Source organism: Centrocercus urophasianus, unplaced genomic scaffold (assembly GCF_019232065.1).
Source record: "Centrocercus urophasianus isolate 14NV4802_14NV808 unplaced genomic scaffold, USGS_Curo_1.0 seq_33, whole genome shotgun sequence".
Lineage (NCBI taxonomy): Eukaryota > Metazoa > Chordata > Aves > Galliformes > Phasianidae > Centrocercus > Centrocercus urophasianus.
Genome location: NW_024884900.1, coordinates 6,118,006 through 6,143,942, shown reverse-complemented (window position 1 = coordinate 6,143,942; position 25,937 = coordinate 6,118,006). Strand labels below are relative to the sequence as shown.

The 25,937-nt window shown below is 41.0% G+C and overlaps 1 protein-coding gene across 4 annotated transcripts; it reads right to left on the bottom strand.

The window, feature by feature from the left end:
* On the bottom strand, positions 1-25,202 carry MYL10 (myosin light chain 10). Of its 4 annotated transcripts, none has more exons than XM_042830107.1 (7): positions 25,117-25,202; positions 13,094-13,180; positions 10,375-10,450; positions 8,877-8,981; positions 5,166-5,244; positions 983-1,031; positions 1-242 (listed from the first exon to the last, which is right to left on the bottom strand). In XM_042830107.1, exons 2-7 carry the CDS (start codon positions 13,127-13,129, stop codon positions 144-146), a joined length of 444 nt encoding a protein of 147 aa, XP_042686041.1. In that variant the 5' UTR covers positions 13,130-13,180; positions 25,117-25,202; the 3' UTR covers positions 1-143. The 4 variants fall into 4 exon arrangements, with proteins under 4 accessions (XP_042686041.1, XP_042686039.1, XP_042686042.1 ...); XM_042830105.1 differs by lacking the exon at positions 25,117-25,202 and adding an exon at positions 17,766-17,830; XM_042830108.1 differs by lacking the exon at positions 25,117-25,202 and adding an exon at positions 13,430-13,536.
* Between the last annotated feature and the right edge of the window lie 735 nt (positions 25,203-25,937).

Below are 25,937 nucleotides of genomic sequence, written 5' to 3'. Positions count from 1 at the left end.
TTTAATCTAATTTCACTTCTTTTATTGGTTCTCTTCTGATGACCACATGGCTTCACACACTGAATGTTCAGCCTTTTGTCTTGCACAGAAAAGCACAAAGAAATGACTTGGTGCATCATCACAGGAGAAGCTCATCTTTCAGTTTAGTCTTTCTCCTCACCATGGGTGATAACGTAACAGAGGTTCTTATAGTCAAGATTACCAGAGACATCTGGAGGGAAAGCAGCAAACATCTGGTTGATCTGCCAAGCAAACAGGAGATAAGTATTACAAACATGGGACTGCAGGACAGCAACAAGTACTGCTTTTCCTTTTCAGTCCAGTTCAGCTCTCTTCTGGCCTGATTTGTTAGCTACTATGGGAAAAATTCCTGCAGTTTCAGTAAAATTGAAATAGGAGCTAGGACAAAACTGGTTAATGCAATCCTGTTCAAATCAAAGTTCTGTATCAAATAGCTCTCCCTAAAGTACAGATAAGCCCTGACTGAGTAACGTATTCCAGTCTGCACTCCAATCTGCCATGAACAAACTCCACTCAAACTCTTCTTCTGAAAAGAATGTCCCTCTATATTCCTCCCAGCCATCAGAATCCATGTTCTATCTCACACAAACCACGAAGTCAGTACCGCCTTTCAGAATTCATTTCAGATTTCAAACAAAATAACGCTCGCAGAAATGGAAAACAGATTACAGTCCCCACCTAAACACATTCATACTCTGGTAAATTCATTGCCCAGCTCACCATAGGAAAGAACAGCAAAAGACAGGCCATGCTTAAACTTGCATAGAAGTCCAAAGAATCTGTTTGACTTTGGTTTAGCCATGGAACTATTCAGAAGAGAGCTTTGAATTGTTCCTAGTTGCTAAAGCTGGCATCAGCCTTCTCTCAGACTGGATTTGAGCTGAATTCATGCATTTAAAGAGGGGCAAATGCTTATTGCTAGACAAACATCACTATTTTGGGTAAGGCAGAAGGTCCTTACCTCTTCTTGACTGAACCGGTCTGCTTGTGTCATAAGCATTTCTTTGATGCTGTGCAAATAAAATGAAATAACCTGATTAAAGGGTGATAATGACACATGACGATTCAGATGGCAAGATCCCTCCTGAAGTCGCATGAAAGAAAATCTGTGTGACCGCATAAATTAGAGCTGTTAATCCTTATATGATATTGTAAGAGATTTTCTGCAAGCACCCATCAGTGTCAGCACCTCGCTCTGCCAACTTATTTTGCTTTTGTGGCATTTTATAGAGGTTTAAAATTGTTCAAGGTTATTACTCTAATTGTAATACAGCAATTTTGTGCGCCTATCTTAACGTAAAGCGGTACGTTTTCTCACTTGCTCTTTAAAGTTTGGATCACTTAACAAAACCAAAAGAGAGAATATTTTCTGTAAAATCTGAGGATGAAAGGAACAGAGCATGAAATAAGAAAGAGGACTTGAAAGAGAACTCCAACAGCTATTCCAAATCATCATTTGAGAATCCCTTTATTTGCATGCAGCCATTCCCAGAGGAGACTGTGAAACTGTGTGAGATCTGTTGTATTTCACAGTGCAAGATCTTGATCTGGAGTTACAGAACTGTAACAAGGAGCTTATCCACACACAATCTGCATTCTATGCAATTACATCAAAGAGAATATTTTGGGGACAGATCCTCAGCTGATTTACCCTCTGTTTTCAAACCCGTTGTAGGAGCTCAGTTAAGCATGTCATTTTTTTACCTAAAAGTATAGGTGAATAGGAACATCAATCCAAGCCCTTTAGACAGAACGACTGTATCACTTATTTGGAAGGACAGAAAGAGATGACTGGAAAAGGAAGATTCAGGGTAATGTATAAAGACCTTGCCCACAAGGCCAAGCATGGAAATACTCTGGCAAGTTCTGGGAAATACTCCAAAGTCACAAGAGAGCTTAAGCTATCCTGTATGTTTTCTTTGCACTATTTTCCCATGCTCCTTACTTAGCAAAGTCTTTCTTCATCTCTTCCTCTCATATTGCCATTTCTGTCTTGTTGGGCTGGTATTTGTTATGTGACTGCATTTCTTGACATGGAATTCCTAAATGATCTTTGGTTGGAGGAACAGAGAGGTCATTCTCATCGATGTAAATTGATCATTGGATGTATGTGCACTGGGGCAAACAGAATCAGCAAATGTAAATAGGAAGTGTGATCCAGGAAGGAGCTTGGTGAATAGAAGGAAGCACTTACAGCAGTTTTGTTAGAAGTCACAATAAACTTCATCAGAAACAGCACTGAATTAAAAAGAGATCTGGGCGTGATGTATCTTCTGCTTACATGCTTGAAGTATTTAGGGGAAAAGATCAAATATCTAATTATAATCTTCTGATGCATAGCCCAGTAGGCTCTGGCACACTCACAAGGAAGAAGGACTGAGTTAAGGATCTATGCACATTTTCCATTATTTATTTTATAGGGAAATGAATGCTCATCATTTCCAAAGCTAGAGATTATGAACTTTTTTCTTTCTTTGTGTATATGGATTTCTTTCTTAAAGACTACTTGCTTCTAAAAAAAATAAAATAAATCACAACCACCTCAAAGTCTTCTGGGCAAAAAGGATCCATTTGCCTTGTTGTGGTTGTGTAAATGCTATCTCTTGTCCTGCCTGACAACAGTTCCATCTCCAGTTGTGAATATTTTGTTGTATTTTCCTTATATTTTCAAAACATTTTCCCCTGTAAAAGCTCTGGGACACTTCGTTATTCCCCTGGGATTTCCCTTCATACATTGTTTTCTCAGGGAAAAAGCAGGTGAGTTAGAGTGAGCAGTTTTCTACAGCTACGATGAGAAACATTCCCAGCTCAGCCAGAGCAATCTCCAAAGAACCAGAATGCATTTATGCTCTTTGGGTCCATTTTCATCTGGTACAAATCTGTAAAGTTTTATTGGCATCAGCATTAGACACAGTTGCTGTTGGCCTGACTCACTTTGTCCAATGAATGGCATTTAGAACTGAATCATCTAACCTTTCCAAAAGCAATGCCAGTTTACACCAGTCAAGAATCTGATCTAAAGCACTTTTTCTTTTTGACATCATGCTAGAGGAAGGACTTTATGTGTGGTATAATGATGCAGACAAACAAACTCTGTCATTGAATTTGGAAGTAAGTTATAAACTCCCGAAGCTTCTGGAAAGGTTAGAAGGCTCCATCCCAGCTACCATCAAATGGACTAAGTGAGTCATTTCCAGACTAGAGGTGAAAACACGCAGAGGGAAGAGCCATAAAAATCCCCAGAAGGATGTTAACTCCATGAACATAAAAAGAAGTTCTGATTAAAAGGTCACTGTGGCTGGTTTAGGAGAGGAACATTCCAGGATTTTTTTTCATATGGAGAAATATAATTTATTAGCATTAAACGTCATATTGAAAGTGCTGCATGAGCCAACATAAAAATTATTTCAAAACCTTCAAATGTCTAAATTTTGGAAGCAAATGAATAGAAGTTAAACCTCAAAGACATTCATGGAATTGATTTAATGGTTTGCTCTGTAATGATCAACAATACCCTCGGGTCTAATAAGTAAACATTATGCTCTGTTGTGGTGATGAACTGAAACAATTGTCTAATGTTAGCAGTGTAATGGGGGTGGGAACAAGGTTGACCTTTTCCATTAAGTTTAAAAAAAAAAAAAAAGGATTTTTCTCTCATCTTCATTTTGGAGTGTGATACTGCATTCCTAATTTGCCCCAAACTCCAACTGGCTCCCAGCATCTGAGGAATGTAGAACTGGATGCAGGGTGGCAAGCTGCAGATTTTGTATGCAGCACATTGTTACAGATAGTGGTGGGAAATACAGCATTTCATGGGTTTTGTATCATCAGAATGTTGTATTTCATGGTTGTGATTTCACTACCGTGTGATCTGGCCTATTGGACAGCAGGCTACATTTTATTCTGATAATGTTTGAGTCACTTCTGGTGTGTCACCAAGAGTGTTCTTCCCATGCTACTTGATAACATTAACCTCAAAGCAATCAGAACAACTGTTAACCCTCTGTTCCTTCCTGTTGTTTACTACATCCTCTTGTTGCATCTTGATTTAATTCATTTGGATGTCCTTTAGTGAAAATATTGTCTCTTGGCTTTGTTTTTTCCCACTGCTTACCATAAGAAGGGCTCCATAATATCCATAATAGGACTCTCATACCCACTGGGAATTAAGTGCCAGTGTCATAAAAAAAGCATTTTGGTAGTGGAAGGAAATACTGTACGTGATTTTCCTACCCTAGGAAACTAGGATTTGGTTCCCTAATAAGCTTCTTGTACATATCTATTAGAAAGCTTACCTGAACTGGCTACTGCAGTAGCAGTATAGTGCCCAGATTCACCATGGAATTTAGTCATATGCATAAATCAAGGCACATAAAACATTTCACCAGAGCCACGGGTCAGAGTCCCTCATACATTGCCCTGATTTGATATCATTTATCTCGTTTACCTGAATGCCTGCTTACACCATTTGGATGGTATAAGGAGGATTTGCATTTGTGCAATTAGCACTTGAAGTCCTTTCACTCTGCTCTCTTGGTGTAACAGGTTATGAATACAAATTAGGTCCTGCCTCCTTATTTAAATAATAGCTACATCGATAATAGTTGCCCTATTATTAATAGCATTATTTGCTTTGGCTCTCAACATATCTAGTGGAAATTTACAGCAAATTCTTGTCTAGAAGCAGAAGGCTCCAACAGTAAGCATATAACAAGTAAAATGTTTTTACTAAAACCATGTCCCAGAGTTAATTAAATTGATCACTTCTTTAAAAAGGGGGACTAGCTTTCCCATTTCAGTTAAGCTCTGACAGTCAGGCACCAGACATTCATTTTATTTTTACATATGGAGTTAATCTACAAAGAGTCATGTGTTGATTTATATCCAGACCTTCAAAAAAAGACTATCTAATGGCCTACATGTGATTATATTTCCGTTGCCTCTTGCAATGTCTGAAGACAATAACATCTCTTTTTGGTATACAAACACATTTGTACAATAGTCTGGTCTTACAACTCTGGCTTACAAAGCCTGCCTGTCTCTTAAAATACTGTGAAAAAATACAGCTTTTAAGGAGTTCTTTAAACTTGTGCTATTTATTATTAATAATAATAATATTTTAAAAGAACTTGAAATAAACTTACTAGTCTGCCTTTATGTGGCCTTTTCCTTCTGGGTCGAAAATCTTAAAAGCATTCAGAATGGTTTCTTCTGGGTCCGTGCCTAAAATTAATGGAATATAATTTAGGAGCCTGGGTGTATCTGTATCTGCTGAATACTTGCTATGTAACAATTGCATTCACTGGAGAACACAGCGAAATGGAGAATTCTGCAGTCGTAGGTTTGAAGACAAAGGTTCCTTAAGTCGGCTGCATTTGTCATGTCAGATAAACAATAGAGGTGAATAGTTCAGTGCTCAGAAGCTTTAAAATAATAACTCATATATATTCTGTGTCTGCAGGAGAGAAAACTTCCAGGAACTGGTCTCCAATATCAGTACCCAGAGGATTAGTGGCTTTCAGAAATGAAAATATAACAAACTGTTTCCCTCGCTGGTTTCCTTTAATCTTGTACTGTATGTTCCTTGCAAAAACACTTTTTGATGTTACTTGTTCTTCACTATATAGAGAAGAGCTTACTTCCCTCACTAAATGGAGCTCATCATAAAATCTGGATATCAATGGAACGCAATGGAAGCAGGATGATCAGTGGAAAATGGTGACTGGCTCTTATGTTCTGTAGCACGCTTCCACTTCAGTATTTCTTCACAGCAACACAATAAGTGTTATTTATGTAAACAGGATGGTTAATATGGGATGGTTTATAGGATGGTTTAAAGCACTGGACTGTGGCTCCAAGATTTTGCCTCTGCTCATAGCTGGGCCACAAACTTTTGGCATGACTTTAATTTCTCTGCTTCTTTGCTCCCAGCAATAAAATGATAGTAAGAGTCTTCATTTTCTTTCATTCTTTATCCGTCCCATCTATTTAGATTGCAAAAAAAAAAGGTGCATCAGAGAATAGCTTTCACAGTGCCTTAATCTTGACTGGGATGTTCTGACTATTCTATAACACTGTAGATTCTGAGTATTCTCATTTACAGACAGTTTCTACCCACACCAAAAGATATCCTACATGCTCTGTTTTTGACTGTTCCTCAGTATTTCAAAACATTATAGTAGTATAATATAAATCATTATCCATAACTTCAGGAAACCAAATTTACAGGCTGGTACATTGACACATGAAGTTACTTGGGATGCTGAAATGTTGAAAGTGTGATTTAAAAAAAAAAGAAGGAAAAAAAAAAAAAAAGAATCCATTACTATTTAAATTTATGTTAGAAAGTTTGACAGAGAAAGAACCCGAGCAGAACCCAGGCATGATTCTCTGATTTAACAGCTCGACTATATATACTTCTGACATCTCCTGAGTTTTCTTTGTAATCATAAGGATCAGTGGTGGAATCTTAGTAGATGTGATGGTCATTGAGCAGAAGACTATATGGCCTCCTTCAGGTCATTCACTATGCACATAGATTTTTCTGCCAGCGTGGATGCAGTGTATTCATTCCACAATGAACAGATAATCAATATAACGAGCATTGGTATTTAATGAGTGCTTTGATTGTTGTGTGAACAGAAACTTTTTCCATCTCTGAGGAAAAGTCTGCATTTAAAGTAGTCACCACTGTGTGGGGGATTATTTTTTTTTTCCTCCTTACTGTGTTTTACATTTTCTGCTCTGTCATATCCTTGGACTTTGGCTTTGAAGAGAAGCAATGCAGCAGGCATTCTTTATTGATTAGCTGGTAAATAAAGTGGTTTCTTTGATGTGCGGCATCTCTGTTTTCTGTACAAATTGTATTATTCTGACTCCCTGTAGAAACAGCTCCATGTGGTTGGCATTAACATAAACTGAGTTTTGTTAGCTGTTCATCTGGCATCATAATCTCTATATACAAAGCTAAAGCTCGTCCGAAAAATCCCAGCTTCCCCTTTATGACAGAAATCAATTATAGCACAAGAAATTTTACTTAGAAAGCACCTTTCACCAAATTCTCTGAGTGGTACTTAGCTAATAAAGAGTGTTGCACAATTGCCATATCCACTTCCTCTAGCCTTTTTTCCCTTTCTAATTGCACTACAAAGGCTCTTCATCCCAATTAGTTTTGATTGGGAATGTGCAGTCTTTTGGCTCTACTTCCTTTGCATGACAAACCCAACCAGAAGGGCATGACAAGCACAGCTGTGATTTTCCCTTCACCAAATGGAAAGAACAAAAACCTTCCTTCTCTTCTTGTAGCCAACAGGAAACCTGCAAACAAGAGGGGCATGCTTTACCATTCACCTTCCTGTGCTGGCGCTGGTTTTAGGCCACACAATTGGCAGGGCCAGAATCTGCCAGCCTCAGCAGTCATGAGAGATGAGAGGGAAGAGGGGGGAAGGAGGAACAGCTCGCCTCCATGCGATCATAAGCAACACAAATATACAGCAATGTACCATCAGAAACAGCTGTGTATCCAGAAGGAAGAGCACAGAGCAGGGCACTGCAGACTTTGTAGGATGGTATCCAGAATGTAAAGGTGTGGGTAGCACTGTGGTGAAGACAGAGTGACGTCTGGGTAATACAGTCCTCAGTGTCAGTCTACAGCCTCCTCTGTCACCCTTATACTTCCCAGAAATACTGTATTTCTTAGCAATAACGTGTTTCTTTGAGGACTGGTTACATCAGTACTTCCTACTAGATTTCTTTATTTTCTATTCCAAGGGTAGAAAGTCCTTCTTTGGAACTCTATTTAGCTGTACAAAGCCAGAGGCAAGCTATACAATACAACTTTCTTAAGAAGATCTGATCAGATTTTTCAGTTTTTTAAGTATTTCTTATTTCTCTTATCTGCATAATTTTTACCCCAAGAAAGAGAAAAAGAGGAAGAGGGAACTGAATAGCATTAGTTGTTTTAACAGACTTCTTGAATGTGCTTGGGCAAGCCAACTACCTCGCTCTGAAAGCCAAGGCTTTGACCTATATCTAATGCTCACAGGAAGATGACCGAGGCTTCTCTTGGTTTCACACTCTATTTTATAGTTTCCAGGCACATTCAGTATCAAAGATCTGACTAAATTACTACCTTCCACACAGATTTTAGTACCCATCTTTTCTAAACTCACTACAGTCATTCTTATATATTCTGTGGCAATGGGCCAAATTCCTCTTGCTATCATTCTAAATCCACTGAGATTAAATTAGTCCCATTTATTTATTCATTAGGACTTACTCTGCAAAATCTTCATTCAACTTAAGCCAATGTCTTAACTGCCACTGACCTCAAGTAAAAGCAAGCCTGGGCGACTAAGTTACTGATGTAAGAGAAAATGGGGGATACGTGACGCTTCTTCATGCCCTGTGACTACAAAGATGGTGCAGAGGTCATGTGTGCATAATGAGCCAAAGGAGTGCAGAAAGGTTTTTCAGAGAAATGCTGATGATAGTTGTAAACCATCTAACAGTGGCAGGAATACCAGCATAGTGAGAGCAACAGACCTCAGCCTAGAACTCGCAGATGGTGAATAACTCTTCTGCAGCGTGCTCCAGGCAGCCATGATCTCATTGCTTTCTAGACCTCAGCATGGTACTTCCATGTTAGCTTATGCAAGCTGAAATCACACCTTTGATTTGTCCTCTGGACCATCCCTCTGCCTTTTCATACTTCATCTCTGTCTGCAAAACTGGAGATCACTCCTTGCCTTTAAGCATTGTTCCCTGGATATATTATTATAATTTGCAAGGTACTGAGATATTTCAGTGCTGAGCATCTTTGACAGATACCTGTCCAACCCCCCAAAGGTACTTACCTTTCAGTTTTTCCCCAAACATCGTAAGAAAGACAGTGAAGTTAATGGGACCTGGCGCCTCCTTCACCATGTCTTCTAGCTCTTCATTCTTGACATTCAGACGACCTGCAGCAGAGATCATTTTTCATAATAAATCCCAAATTGTGTTCTAAAAAACAATTCCCATTCATCTCCTCCCACTGGGGAGCTCAGGGCTCTGTGTAACTTCACTAATAACATGGTGGAACACAAATCCAGAATACTCCAATGCATCCTGAGGTGGAATACCAAGCAAAAGATAAAAAAGGAGTAAGAGGGATAAATGATACAGACCAGGCCAGCAGCAGACCAAAGAAGGGGCTACTTTCAACTAAATTCTTTTTCATTTTATTTGTTGTTGTTGTTGAGTGTTCTTTCTTTTAACCTCAGGTGAAAAACAGACTGTGTTGATATTAATATAGCAGAGTTTAAATGTGACTGAAGTGGATCCAAAGTCTCAGGCTTTGCCCTCCTGTAAATTGAGATGTTGAGATGAGTACGGAGCAGATGGATGAGTTGAGCAGTCCTATTCCTTCCCCATCATTGCACTGGACTATTGAGAATTTAGAATCCAGCATCCCTACTCAAACTGAGTGGTAATTTGCTGTGACCGTATTTTATAAGCATTGCAGGGCTTCACTGAATGTGAAGGATAGCAGAATATGGCCTTAAGAAATAAATATTTCAGAGCAACAGTAGCTAGAGGCCAAAGTTTGCAAACTTCTTTGTCACAACAAAGAGTTCAGGAGCTTCTGCTCTTTGCACCGACTCTACAGCAGTCTGATTCCACCCTGGGGAGCACTAGAGATTCTTATCAAACTCTTTTTAATAAGATCCAGATGGCAAAAGCCCAAATGCCTACATCACTGTTCAAGCCTCAAATGTTACAACATGGATACAGCTTCATGTTAGGGCTCATGAGCATTCTGATTTTTCCTTTTCTTGAGAAGTTTTTCTTTAAGATGCTTGATGTTATCAGGAGTGCAATGCACATGAAATGGACAGTACCTAATCTCATGACACGCACATTCCATCCCACATCCCCGCACAACAGCACAGAACCTCACATGAAGTCTTCCTGCTTTGGTGTGGGCAGAGGGGCAGCTAGTCCATGACAAGAACGTTAATTGGTAGATACTGCATGACTCGTAGATAAAAAAAGGTGCAGCATGTGAAGCCTGGCTTCAGAAGCAAATCAGAAATGCCTGGCATGGACCCCGACTTGGGTGGGCTTTTTATGAAATAGTTGCAAGGGAAGGATCAGTGCCTTTGGAGAGCTGCCAGCTGCACAGCTCTGTAGCACCCGCCAGTGAGTCCCAGAGAGACTTCATTTAGTGTCTGAAAGAGGCTGCTCGGGAGATTTTCCAGCTGGAGCTACGTAGTCAAGATAGCGAACTGAACAGGTTTCCTTTTGCCCAACTAATTCGAACACAAACCACCGTTTCTTTAAGGTTTGATTTAATTATTACTACCAGCTTACCTAGTGCAGCAAATGTGTCTCTCAAGTCTGCTTTGTCAATAAAGCCATCCCTGTTCTGATCCATGATGGTAAAAGCCTGTTGGAAGAAAATAGGCAACTTACTGTCATATTGCACAGAACAGTGCTACAGTCACATACTAATGCAGAGGAGCGTTATGCTGTAAAGAATATTTAACTTCCTTTGATTCATCCACACCAGGCCACATCATTGCACTTTCCTCACTTTCAACACATTACTGTGCCTTGGCAAGGGGCTCAATTAAACCCACCCAAACTTGTTACAAAGTTAATGCTCAGGGCAGCATAGGGATGGGCAAAGCCAACGTTGACAGCTGCTGCCATTCGGGCTTTAATCCATAAAATGTGGGGTCAGGAGCTACTCCTGTGTGCTTTGTTTGCTTCCTGTATCTCCTTCCTTTGCTCAGCTATCATATTCTGTAAAACATTTAATTACTGTAAGTAGTTCTCCGCTGTTGAGAAAAAGTCTTTTTCCTCTTGGCTTCAGGGCGATTCTTCACACACAGACAGCTGAATTTCCAAAAGCACTGAGAAACGTAGGATTCACAGTATGGTTTATTCACAGTTTATTTCCCTTTTCAATAAATTGCATCCGTCAGCCTATATTCTGTGCTCTGACTGACCTTGATGCTTGACCTTAAATACTTCTTGTCAGGCAAAATTTAGCTGCTGATAACAATCAAACATTCCTTATCCAGCCAGCTAACTGCTTATCTGTCCGTCTATTTACCTATCTGTATGTCTGTCATTTGCTGCTATCACACTTTTAATGTTTCATTGATTTTGAAAGATTTTAATGACCTAAAATTCCCCTGGATACACTATGGGGAGTATCAGCAGAACCAGGCACATCTCTGAAGCTGGTTATCTGCCAGATGTGCACATCAATATGAGCGCGTATCTTGATGGAATTATTTTTATTTCAAGATCATTATGAAAAACAACCCTCTCCTTGGAATACAACCAGTCCACTCAAGTATCTTTCAGAGTCCACTGCTCTACAGGATGCATTTCTTTCCACGGCTGCATTATAATCAACATATCTTCAACCAGTTTGATGTCCAGTTTCTTACAGAGCTCCACTGCTCACATTCCAGTTTGCCATGTGGTAACTTGCAGCATGCATGTTCCCAACCCTTCACTTACCTGCCAAGCCACCACCTAATAAAAAATCAAGCTCAACTCTTTATTGCTGATAAAGCATCCCCACAGTTTGGAAGAAAGAATGAAATGCAAAGACCAAAGCAGAGCCCAGCAAAATCACAGAGAAGAGGAAGAGTGTCAGGCACTCTTTGATCACTACATTCCAGAGGAGTGAAATTAATGTGAAGTAGTGATGCTGATACATTTTCTAGTGAGCTGGTTGAAATCTCTATGCAACACTGTTCTGACAAAAAATGACTTATCAGCCAAAATGCATCATTTGTTCCAAGTAGGCAGTCTTTAAACACCACGTGGCCTTGGTTTTTAACTGCACCTCTCCACTGCCTTGTGACTTTGCCATTATTCCACCACCATCCTCCCAGAAATGTTCTAAGAGCCATCTTATTTAGAGTAGTTCAAAAATAACATCCTGACCAATTGCCCTTTCTGGTGGCAGGTCTTCCAGCAGTCGTCCCCAGACAGAATGAAACTGGAGGTTCATAGGATGCTGACAGAGGTGGGAGAAGAGTGCTAGAAATATTCCCATTAAATCTGGGGAAACTTCACCTGGCCTGTAGTTACAATCCTTTGTAATCCTCTCAGTCCTTTTGATCTCATTCACCACTGAGCTTTACTGATGAGAATCCTCATGAAAAGTAAAGTTGAAATCCACGTACACCAAATGAAACAGCAGCTATTTATCACATTGGAAACAGTTTTGGAGATGTGAGTTAGCAAAAAATTAGGAAAAAAATAATTTAAAGTGACCAATCTGTGGAAAATGTGATGGTGTGACAGATATTTAAAATGCCTATTTAAAAAAATAAAAATAAAAAGTCCAAACTCATAAAATTATTTGTTTTTATTTATGCACCAGCTCTTAAGCCAGCTAATTAGGTTTGCCTCATCACAGCTAACTGATCAAAGAATCCATAAAGCATGGAATACCAATTCTCTGGGACCTAAAAGATGCTCATTTTGTTAACCTCAACATGTTGCTTTATTTTATGGGCATTTATGGAGAAAGTTGGCTGAGGATTTTCTGGTATTTTGGTTTCTAGTTTGTGGGCAGTATTAGATGGGCACAGAAGAATATTTCTGTTACCACTGTGGAACAGTCCAGGAATTAATGACCTGATTCAATACAACACCTCCATTCAGGATAATACTTGAGCATGCAAAATTATTCTTATTTAAAACAGCACTTAAACTTAACTTTAAATGTATGCCCAGGTATTTTCCTGAATCGGGGCTAAAGTAGATGAGATAATTTTCCTTTATTAATTTTTTCAGTGCTCAGAGTTTTTTTTTTAAGTAAGTCTGGAACTTGAAACAGGAGATGCAAGGAGAGACAGAATGAATGAAAGAAGGAATGAAGGAAAGAACAAACAAACACACAAGGAAAACGATATACCAGCCAAAACCACAGAGATGATTCAGAAAACAACTGTGTGTTCTATTAAAGCAGATGGAGAATTGAATAAGGATTACAAACAAAACCTATGTTATTTATTAGTAATGACAGGAGACTATAGAAAACAGAAGAATAGTGACCAACTTCTTTGAACTCCTGGATCTGGGTTTGTTCAAACATAGAGAATACATTGGAGCCACCTTCTATCTTCTTCTTTGCCTTTTTTGGAGCCTGTAATACAAATAAAAAGATCAAAAATATATTGCCTTGTCTGTTTACCATGAAAACAAATTCCTTCTTTTACAGAAGATAAAATATATACAGGCACGTAATACAAGATGATTGTGTTTGGTGTTTTTTAATTCAACCCACAACAGATATTCACATAAACAGACAAAAGCAGGATAAAATATGCTTGCTTTAGTTACAGCTGAATCTCTCACTGAGGGTTCCTGCCGTTCCCCTGCTCTAGCTCAGAACCTGACAGCTTGTATAAAGAGGGACGTCTTGTCTCCGTGCTGCGTTAAAGAGGTGAGGGACCCAAAGTGTGACTCTGGGTATCACAGCTGTGTGTTCCTCGGGCAGAACTTCCCTCCTGCACTGGCTTTGCAGAGCTCTGAACTATGGGAGGAGCAATTAACAGTCACACTCAGAGTACAAAGTTCAATTCCCAACCTGTTATTCTCAAGAAATACAGGCAGTGCAGGTGAGTCCCCGTACAAAGTCCTTCCCAGGTCCCATGTAAGAACAGACTCAAGTATTAGGCCCTGCACGAAGACTGAGCTCGTGAAATACAAAGGGAAATTATGTCATTTCCTACTGACTTAGAAAAGTTTACAAGTCTGCTCTGTCTGGACCAGCACCAAACAAATTCTTCCTATGTAGGAATGCCTTTTATACTTGGAGAAGAGTCTGTATTCTTGCACTGACCTATGATATCACACTGTGTTGCCTTACCAGCCCATACATTTATAATACTCAAGATAGTTATCATCAATAAAAGGTAGGGCCTGCTTTTATCACTGTTCTGTAGTCAGAAGACTGAGACACAGAAAGACTTGGGAGAGAGCTGTGATGTTAACTAAGAATCCAGCACCCACTGGAAATCAGTCAGAACCAGACATCCTCACGTGTGCCTGAACAGGGGCCCAACCAGCTCACCTGCCTAAGACAATACAGTTTTTGTTTCCCAGTGAAGAACAAAACCTGTGATTCCTATGGATTACAGACACGTTCCAACCACAGCATTATTTTTACTTGGGGCAGGATAACGAACCACACCACCGCCTTTTACTCCCCCTGCAGATGGATTATGCTTTTCTTTGTCATTTCTACTTTTATATTTCATCATCACAGTCCCACCTGGTTCTCACGTCACGGAAGATTAGTCTTAGTTTGGGCTATTCTGCATGAAACAGAAGGGAACTTCTACTGTCTCCTTTCACCAGAATAAAAAAGCCTGTGAAAGTTCCAATTCAATACTGATTTCAAATATCCTGAGGAGCAGAGCAGCTCAAGGAAGTATTCCCACCTCACTCTGTTTGAAGTATACGTTGTCTGATCAATTTAATTTGCCAGGCAGATATCTGCACTCAGCCATTCTGCTTCAGATTCCAGGTTGAAAATTTGGGCTATGGTAGACATTCACCCACATGTCCACACTCCAGACCTGTCAGTCTCTAACCAGCTAATGCAAAGCAGTCAAATCTGGAAATAGGAATGGAAATGGAAGAAAAAAAATATGTTTGTAGTGACGAGAAAAATATGGACAGAATGTCACCACAGGCATGGAAAAAAGAAAAAGTGAATAAGTGGATTATTTAATAAACGTAGAAATATTGATTTTGGAATAAATAGATTCCCTCCTCCTCCTCCATATGAAATAAGTGTTATTTTGAGCAGCAATGGGCAATCATCCACATAACATGAGGTGCCTGCTGGAGGTTTTCAGCACTTCCAGATTGACTGGAAATGCTAAGGACAACCCTAAGTTTTTACAAGGCATTTGTTCCCCGAGGTAAAAAGAAAGCAGATGCTACCCAGCAGAATGCATTGCAAACTGCCTGGGGGAGCTGACCACACAGCCTCGGCCTTTGGGATGGGGCAGTGAAACCTGGGCTCCTGTACTCACGTAACTGGTTGTTACAAAAGCAAAACATGCTTTACCACTCTCATGCTCTGCTGTGCTGTGACCAAATACAGAACATCCATTTTCAGCATGATAAATATACCCCACACTAGCAAGCAACCTGCATCTCTTTAAACTGGTACCACAGTGAGGAACAGGAGGCTCCAGCTCCAGGTTTTGTTCACTTTAAATGCCAAGCATTGGCAATGCCTCCATCATTCCTCATTTAGCCGGTCTTCTGTGATGTAAGCGTCTAAGCAAGGATTGTAGCTGGAGGAGTTAGACAAACCCAAAAGCTGTAGATCATTATCTGTCAAAACCAGATCAACAGAAACAAAAACACCCCAAACACCCTCAAAATTTCTTGTGTTAGTGAAGTTCTATTCAAGGCAAAAAAAGACTGAAGACTATTTATCCAGAGAAACTAATCTCAGCACAATACTTGTTCAATGCTTCTCTCTGGTTCATCATTTCCAGGGCTGATAAAGGAAATCAGTGTCCATGTGGCTCCATCTATCTTTTGAAGCTCTGGCTGTACATCTATTTGTGATCTATTCGCTTGTGGAATGGGGCTGAGACCACCAATACGATTCACAGGGCTAAGAAACAGCTGTCAGATGGAATGGCTTCAAGCTAAGTATTCTGCTATCTTGGATGATCTCCTCTCTTTTTGGATATGCAGTACTGGAAATGTAATTTATCTGCTCTAAAAATCTTGAAAATTCATGATCACAGAAAGAAAGTGCAACTTGATGGGTGGGAAGGTGGCGTGAAGAGGAAGGCTGAGAGGTATAGATGTGGACAGGAACTGAGGACAGCACACTGTCACTGCTGTTCTGGTGGATCAAATAAAAGGCAGCTCTAGGAGAAAAGAAATAGGTCTCTGCTGCTGCCTGACAGCCCCGAACACCACACAATTTTTTGATTAATAGAATCAGACTCTTAAAGAATGTCACAGTTTCATAAATTTAGTAGGTGACCTACAGAGGAGCAAGTGGGTGACTGATACATGACTGCTGTCTGCCTTGGTTTCCCCATTTGTAAAATGCAGAGTGCACCGAGCAGCACTCTGCGATGATTGCTGCTCTATCTTTGCAATGTGTGCTTTGAGACTGACATACAAAACATGCCAGATGAGGAACTGAAGAGCTGGGGGTCCCCTGGGCTCAGATTCCAAGGCACAGCAGTGGGAAGAATGTTGCAACAACTGAACAAGCCTATTAATATTCCTGCTTGAGTGTATTAATCATCCCATTGTGAAGAAAACAACACTTCACTTTAGAAGACTCATTTGTCTTACTAATGTTAGCACTCACTCAATTAGCCTGGATTTTAAAGGGTCTTTCTTTTTTTTTTCTTGTAAGGTTCAGATTGTTTTAAAACCTTTGCATGAACAATTGAGCCATACCAAAATGTGGCCCCAAGAAAACTCCATTGCACCAGGCACTTGCTTTGAGCTACGTTTCCTTCTCTGCATTTCTCCTATTTGGCAGCATCAGGGGACAGAAAGAACAGGGATAGGGCAGTGACATGGACAGCAGAAGCAGTCAGGAAATCAGGTTATGTTCCACATATCCCAGAAAAGCATGGCAGCACAGCCTAATGGCTGCAAAATAAAGAAGGTACAGCTGCTCCTCACACGGTGCTCAGGTGCACGCAGCTGCTCTTCTACCTGTGGGCAGTGGCCACACCTGCCCTGTGTTTGTGCCAAGCAGGAGCATCTCCTCGAGCAGTCACATAAGAAGGGCAGCACTCTGCCAGAATCCACATCTCTGGTTTGATGTGGCTTGGAGTGGTCAGCTCCTTCTTTGGTCCACCACCTCCTCAACCACTCAGAAAATACCCTAGATAGGTGCAGGTGACACAGTTTGATATTCCTGACAGTCTAAGTTACAACACAAGCAGAAACATTTCCCTCTTGGCAACATATTGTGTCTTATGCCATTCTTTTTTTACCAAGGAGGACACCAACCATTTGCACCTATGGCTGAGTAGGTCTCCTGGGAGGGAGCTCTTGGAGAAGCACAACAGATATGCTATTAGGAGCCTGATTCTGTTGTCTTGTACCTCTGTACAACCATTATGTGCTCATTCTGCCCAGGGCAAACTAGTCATAAGATACTAACAGATTTAAACTGCATTGTTTCTCATTTTACACTTCCTTCCTTTGCAACTACATCTGTGACTACAGAACAGACAGCAACATCCATCATCTTGCTCCGACTCCGTCCCCTACTGTGATCTGCAGTACGATGCTAACTCTGTGCTACCATTACTTCTCCATCCATCATGCTCTCTCTGTAGTTTTCCTCTACTCTGGGACCTCAGTACTGACATTTCCCATCTCTGAGTTGCTTTCATTATCAAATCCAGCTTCTGAACCAAAAGTTACATCTTAGGCCCGTCCAAAGGGTTTGGGGATTGTTGTTGCTGTTGCAATAATTTACATTGTGTCTGCACCCCAGCTAAGGAAAAGCCATCATATTTCAGTACAGATTAGGTTCCTTTTGTGGCAGGTGAGCAGCATTCGGGCAGCCCAGTGCACGCCCCTCAGGGAGCAGTCTAGAGGAGCAAGCAGCATAACCTGCTCTGAGGGCACAATTTGCATTTCAAACAGGCAACAGCCTCAGATCATTCAAATAAAAACCCACGTTATCAGAGCTGAGAAACACAAGATCTTTTCATTACCTGCTCTGCACTCACACCGATCCCTCCCTTCCCATCCTCGCTCCGTTTCAGATGCAGTCCCAGCCTCCCACACATGCACAGACACACACACCTTTGATCCCTGCTAGATACAAAAATCTGTTGGCCTGCATTCTCCCTGCTTCCCGCTCCCGTGTGCTGCAGCATTCTCCTTTGCCCCACATAAGATCACTTTCCAATCTCCGTTCTTCCCTCGTGCAGGCGCACACAGATCGTTGCATGTCCCAGGAGCAGGAGGGCACTTCTCCAACCACAAACCTCTCCAACCCCGTGACCCAGAGCTCACCAACCGTTTCCCCATCTAACAAACCTTTCCCAGCACCCCCACATTGCCCTGCAGCCCCTCCCCACCTGCAGACACACGCAGATACTGGAGCTGCATGTGCAGAAGCACACACACACACACTCACAGCCGAACACACTCTGTGTTTTCAGTGGGTGACATCAGCACTGCTTTGCTGTTTCAGGACAGCTGGTGCATTCCAGCAGCAGAGCAGGCTGTTTGATCAGAAGGCCGTCTGATTTGGGGTACTGGTTGCCTCCAGCATACGGTTTGTTACGAGGTGTCACCAAGATGAATGAACACAGGAACATCTTGCACACCCTTCCCTCTCTCCTCCCATATTCCCCCTTCCCTCCTTTCAGTCCACGCAGACATCACTGACCCAACATCACCAAAATTCTCTGGAATTAGTGGAGAGCCTCAGATTGCACTCAGAACTCTGCTCCATAGCACTTGTGTGGTCTGCTGGCATTGGAAAAAATGCTCTCCCTGAACCCTGCCTCTCCTGTTCTCATCAGCCCTGTATGTCAGAGCCTGGTAGCACTGCCTGACTTGTAATTATTTTTTACTATGCTGCTTTGTCTGCACTAATCCTTTGAAAGTAGCTTTAGTGCACATCTGAAATATTATGATGCTATAAAACCTCTGTAATATTTATAAATCCCATAAGACATCATAAAGAGAGAAAAAAAACCTCCCCACAGAGTTCATCTAGCATAATTACATATACATTTCCCTCTGATTAATAAAAAATGATCACTTCCTTATGTAAAGATATTCTTCAGCTTTCTTTCATTTAAGGCTATTTTTTTCTTCCCATGTTAAATCTGTTTCATGTGTCCCTGTATAGTAAGGTACCTCAGAAGATATTTTCCCAAAACAAAAGGCGTGATGAAAAGAACCATCACAGAGAATCATCAGCTGAACTGGGAGTGAGGAAACAGAACAGTCTATTGCTATATTGTCGCATCTCCTGATCTCACCACAGAAGGTCCTGAAATATCCTTGCACATCAAGCAGGCAGTGTGTCATCCCTCTAAACAGAAAGGAACTGGTAAATATATATGTATTTTTTATAAAGAAAGACAGAAAGAAAGGAGGAAGGAGACCCAGCACTTCTTCCCCCCTCCTGCCTCCAACAAAAGGGCTGGCTGAGACCTCACTGAATCTGATTGAAGGGAAGCCTGGAAATACACAGCTGGAGAGGAGGACACTGTCCATTTCTGAAATAGTGGTCAAGGACGTGACCTGGTGTGCTCAGTGCACTACCATTTTCACTGGGCTTACAGGCTGAATCTAGATCCTACGTCTGTGTGTAGATGTTAGAAATGGCTTCGAATGGGGTTTTATCCTGCTCTTAGATCACATTCTTCACCTGGTTAAATGGGATTCAGGTTTGAACTAAGTTTTGAGAAACGTTTTCATATACAACTCCCTCTCCAGTGTTCTCCAGAATCAACTATTCCTTAGCCAGAGGGAGCCACTGGGCAGCATTATTCTAAGGCAGTCTGAAAAGGACCTGCAAAATGGAGAAAATAAGAGAAAATCACCAGCTTTTCCTTTTCTTCTTTTTTAAAATTTTGGAGTCATTTCTCTGAATTTGCAAAAGATGAAGATAGAGCCCTGCCTGCCCGCTACCCCTCGGGCTGGAATTCTTTGCTCCTCAGAATCACATCAAATGCACCTTTGGTGCACAGGAGCTGTTTGAGTGCGAGCGAAAAGCCAGCAGTGAGCAAAGCAAAGATAAGACAAAGAAATCTCTGCGGTACTTCCTATTTCTTTCCCATCTCAAGAGCAACTCAATTAAAATTAGAGAGATATCCCTTACTCTTCCCATCACGCCATAGCAGACCTTAGCACTAATTAACACCAGCCATGCCAATCATCAGTAAATTAGCCTTGGAAAGAGATGCACAAGCTCTTCCCTTCAGCAAGTGCATCTGTGTTCCCTACCTTACCCATTGTTAAACACACAGAAAGTCCTTGGAAGTTCACAGCTCACTCAATGGGATATATCTTCATTTTGGATGCCATATTAAGTAAGAGATGTCATGGGGTCCAGTGTGATCATTACTGCTCTGTTAGAACTGTCACGGTCGGAAAGAAATACAGAGAAATATAAAATGACAGACATGGAAAGAATAAACCTACCATGCTGCTGCTTCTCCTGTCCCTTCTCTGCCAACTAATCAGCCAGCAAACACAATGCCAATTGCCTCTTTATATAGAGTCACCAAGGAATAAAAATATGCCCGCTCCAAGTTTAGACAATAGATGTAAGATTGGAAAAGTGCAGTAATTGGATCCCAATACCATTCCAAGCATCTGTTCCATGCACAGCTTTAGCTTTCACAGAAATAATGCGGGAGATAAGAGTAGGCAGTTGGGATACAATTGTACAGCACTCACAATGCGCTACAGCTGAAGGGACTTTCCCACCTACTCCTAAGTAATGAGCACAAGGCATGCACTGGAAAGATCTTAAATGAAGATGGCACCCTGAAAATGTAGTAAGAAAACCACACTGCTTGAGAAACATGCGGAGGAAACTAGCAGTAAATCCTGAGCAATAAGAGGTCTGGTTGCTGCAGAGCACGGTGCAGCACTCAGAGAAATGACTGAGGTTCTGTACAGGGGCAGCCAGAGCTGAGCAGACACTGCTCTGCAGATGCAAGCAGAGAGGGGCAGATCAGGCCTGTTTTCCCTGTCATGTGTGTCTGAAATTCAGGAGCTGGACCTCAAACTACTGCAACCAGATGGAGAGTGATGAAGTATGAAAGAAGGATGTGCAGCAGTGAATGTGGTGTTGAGAGCAGGAGGAATCAGAAGGCAGCACTGGAGCCACAAGGGCTGTCTCCCAGGGAAAGCACGTGGACATTAATACATACACATTCCATCCAATTCATAAATCATTTGTATTTGATTTATAGATGACAATGGTCCAGAACGTTAACCAGTACAAACTGGTGTCATTCCACAGAAGTGAAATCATATTTCCTAACGGTCTAACAAGTGCCTGTGAGAATATCTACACAGGACAGCTGGTGCCTTAAAAACAGTAGCTACAAGAGGAACGTGAACTTGCATCAAAGTACATGCGTATATCAATCACTGCCCTTGGCTCAGAAAAGTTGTTAACCAACTAGCTGAACCTTGGGACAGACCCATGCTTAGCAGAACAAAGACTTTGTTCTTCCTCCAGGTCCAGCTCCTTGCAGTGCTGTCACCTCTAATCTTAGATTTGACTGCATGCTCTGCAGGGCAAGGACTGTTTTAGCTGTTATGAAGTACCCTGAACACCTACAGGGATAATTAAGCAATAAATAAGCACAATACAATACCTCTGGCTTTAGTGAAATTGTCTGGGATACAAAGTGCAAGTCAGCATAGTGCTCATTCTGAGTTTGGTGGCAGAATACCATTACCTGGTGTAACACAGTACAAAAATAAACCCCTTGCATCACTTGCCTGCAACAGTTGCCCACTGTTAGCAGTGCCAGCTTTGTACATTATAGATCAGGTTTGGCAATCTGAAAAATTCAGAGCAAGGTTTTGGAAGGAAATCTTAGGGAATTTCAAAGCTCTGGTGTAAGCAGCAGATACAGACTATTATGCCCACTGATTGAGGTTCAGATCCTGCAAGGCTGTTAAGGATGTGCTTAACTTTAAGGAAGAAACAGACCCACTGAAATCAGTCTAAAAGCTCACATACTGACATCTAATAATAAGAGGTTGTGTTTTTTTCTCTAAGCCTAACAAGACAGCCAAATGAGCAGCAGCTTTGTCACTGAGTTCACAGGGCCCAGGAATCCATCCTGTGAATGTTGTGCCCTTTTTTGGAAGAACACTTGTCTTTTCATGCAGCCATTTCAGGAGTTTGTCCGAACCGCTCTGTTAACAGATGCTCTGTGCTGTTTCTTTGGGAGTTTTGTTTTCTCTTATCTGCTATATCATCAATCATTGTTATTGTCATCAATTCGTTCCTTAGTTTTCCAGCTTGATCCACAGGCATTTTCTGATAGTGCGTGTATTTTCTACATGGATCCTTGTATTTTCACAGAATTTCTACATCAAATGAATTCTTCCAAGCTGTTTTTTAAATGACATGACATGTTAGGAGAAAACACACACAATACCATGTATCTGTAATGTGGTGCAGTGAGAGAGCAGAGCCTCTCTGCTTAGTCTATAAAACAAATCCACAGAGGAATTAAGGGAGACGTACATCTTGGCTTTAAAGGTCTGCTTGCTTTTGCTACTGCCTCCAAATTATAGAAAGGCTCCAGACTGCAGAGGGGAGGGAGAGAAGAGGGGAATAACGTAAGGACTGAAAAAGAAAGGCTTGAATTTAATTGCCCTAAAAATTTCAATCATTCAATCTGGTAATTAGAGAGCTGGCTGATTCAGAAGGCAATTTCGTTTGGAAGGAAAAAAAAAAAAAAAAAAAAGAACCCAACAAGATAATTGATGCTAAGTGAATATTTTACCTGAAATATTAAATACCAAACTTAAGTCTGCCTCCAGGGCCTTTCTGCTACCCCTTTTTGATCTGTCTCTCTACTTCTTTGTGTTTTCTGCTCACATGACTCAACAGAACAGGACACTCCTTTAGAAAATCAGATTGTCACAGGGATGGGCTTATTTAAACTCTGTGTGCTGTGAAGGAGACAACATAATGGTTTATTAGTAGAGAAAATAATAACAGGAAGTCTCCTGAGATCCAGCCTGGCTGCAAAACTCAGTGAGGTTTTCCGGTGCAGAGTCTGTGGCCGTAAGGTTTGGTGTCCTACTGAGGGTAACAGCTTTCTGTATGAATTTAATGAGTAAAGGGTAACAGCTTTCTTTATGAAGTGAACGACACTCGCCAGAATGTTTCATTCTGGAGTCTCTGATGCAAAATGCCACTTAAAGGTGGGACTCGGTGCTCACAGAGCGCTGTGGCTGGCAGTGTCACTGGGGTCTGACTGCACACATCTCAGGATGGAAGCAGAGCTGGTTTATTGCACGCTGCTCCCAAGGAATAACTGCCAAGTCTGTAATATTTAACAGCCTAACGAACAAGGACAGCATCTAATATATATCTTAAAAGAATGCAGCATGCTTGGAAATTAAGTAGATATTAACTTACAGTACATTTATAGATGGAGAAATTATAGAGAAAATACATGTGGCATTATATCCTGATATCACGTGCTGTTCTGAATGCTTACCTGTGAGCCTTCTTCACACAAAACACTCTCGCTCTGTCAGCAACGCACATTTTTATCCTTAAAAAACCTTTTTTAAATGAGATTTCCCATTTATTACTGCTCAGGAAGACCACATCAAATGTATTCAAGAGCTTCTGTCGCTTGTGTCTTTGAGATTGATCATGAAAATGTTTCTGATCCTTATATCATTCCCTTCCTAATAAGATAGTGACAATTCTTGTAGTAAGATGCAAAGCCAAGTGGTATATACCTCTTCTCCCAGATCAGCAAGGACAGAAAAAGCCTCTAATGCTGAATATGTGACGTAGGAAACATATAACAAGTACCTTTGTCAGTATCCCAGCTATTAGAGACTGAGTTTTGAAACACCTTCATATCACAACATTCCTCCTCTTATTCTGCACAGAAAGAGTTTCCTTTCATGTGTTTCAATGGCACATCTCCCAAAGAAGACATGTGACAGCTAATCATGTTTGGGAACTGAAACCTACCATGTGCTGCCAATAGATAGGGACAACTCCCAAACATTTGGAAAAAAAGCATCTCTTTGGCCTTCATGCCAAAGGATTCCACTTTCTTTGCACTGAACATCTCTGCATCTATATATATGTGTGTATTACTGTGTGGAACTTGGTGCTGGGGCTAAAGGTAAGGGCAGAGACAGGACTCACATGAGCCTGGCACTTTGCACTCTGGCGAAATGTACCTTGCTGGACTGCCAACTTTTACTGTTCTTTGGCCACGACGTCGATTTGCTCATTGTTGCATGCTACTAACATCCTCTAAGCTACAGATGTGCATTTATTTTGCAGGTGGAGAACAGATATACTCAGTGATTAATCCAAATGTAAATAGGAATTAACAGCAAAGCAGTAAATTGAAGCATTGGCTTGCCAGTTTTGGCAATTGTGCCAACCACAAGTCAGTACCTCTCATGCTGCTCAGTAAGCACTGGGGCAAGAACACCAGCTTTTTCAAGCTAAGCCACCAGGAACTACCAAGATGAGGTAGATTTCAAGCCTTCTAGAGAATATTAGCAACTTCATTACCTTAAATTAATGAGGAGCTCCCCTTTCAGAGCCAAGATGATTCCCTTTTCCTTTGTCCAGTGGTTTTCTAAGCAGCTGATTAAATTCCTGATACAGAGTACAGGGTGCAGCTCAGAAAGTCCATCTGCTAAGCTTGGTCTGATTTCTGCATTATGGAGGGTGGCAAAACAAGAAATCTCAGGAAAGTCTTATGTTCATGCTGCATGGAGCTTCTACATTTCAGGCACAGGAAGGAAGAAGCTATTATATCTGCTCTAGAGGCTTTTTCTGTCCTTGCTGATCTGGGAGAAGAGGTATATACTACTTGGCTTTGCATCTTACTACAAGAATTGTCACTATCTTATTAGGAAGGGAATGATATAAGGATCAGATATAAGCTCTACAGAATTTTAAATAAATAAAGCAGCACAAGTCTTGCTGAGAATCTTTTCTCTGTTGAGCAGAGATGCACAGACCTATCTGAAACAACCAGGGTTGCTGTAAGTGTTAATTAAGTTCTGTGGATTTGTTGTTCAGGACACTGAATCCGACCGTCCTTCTCTCCTTTTCTTACTTCCCCCTCCCTCTCAGAGAATTCATAGCCACTATCTAATCTGACAAAAACTGTGTTCTCTTTTATACTTGGAGGTCACTTTATGTTACTTACAGTGTGTTGCATTATGTCAAAAGGCATAACACAACATAATGAAAAGCAGACTAATATAACTCAACATGACATCAGTGACATAATATGATGTGGCTACTGAAAAATGCACTGTTGTCATTGTTTTGTGTTTTCATCTGACACCTACTTGCTATTCCAGTATGGAGCATTTGTGGCAGAATTTGGGGAAGAAGGTTGTGGACTGAGCATGCCTGGTTCTTCTGTGCCTCTCATCCTTTTTGCAGGGGGATCACTTCACTGACTTTCCTCCTCATTTGCAGCAGTAAGGATCAAGCTCTAAAAATCATCACGCATGTAAATGCAATTACATTACGAAAGCCGTCATGATAGAAAGTGCAGCTCCTGGGAGTAAGAAAATGACAACATTGTTATAGTCCCTGTAACCTTAGCTCTGCCCTCTTGGGTAGCAAATGAGCCTGTACCATTTTTCCTGCAGGATGTCATTTCATTTTGCAAAAGTGTGCAGCAAAGCAGCTGTTCAGTATTTCTTTTAACTTCATTACAGAGTCTGTGGTCCCATATCTCATTTGTTGCACATCAACTAAATCCTTCTGTGGGTTAGGTACTTTTCTTCCTGTTTTTATTTGCTTTAATACTCTTCTAATTACCACAGTATATGTGTATTTCAAAACTGAGGCCAAACCCATCTTCTCAACACACCCAAGAGACTTAGAAGCAGTTACTCCGTGCTTCAAAGACAGAGGGCAGAAGCACAAAAAGGTGTCTTACTTTGGGCCCAACAGAAAAATCTGTCATAGGCAAGGCTGCAGACTCCTACCTTCTGCATTAAATCTGTTTTTCATTCCCTGGCTACTTCATGCTGCCTGGTTCCCCTGTGAAAAAAGCAGACATAAGCTTCATTTATGAAGACCTCAGTCAATAATAACAAACGAAGCTGTGATGCTCTGGCACTACACTGTTTCTGTGCAACATCTCTGCTTTGTTCTC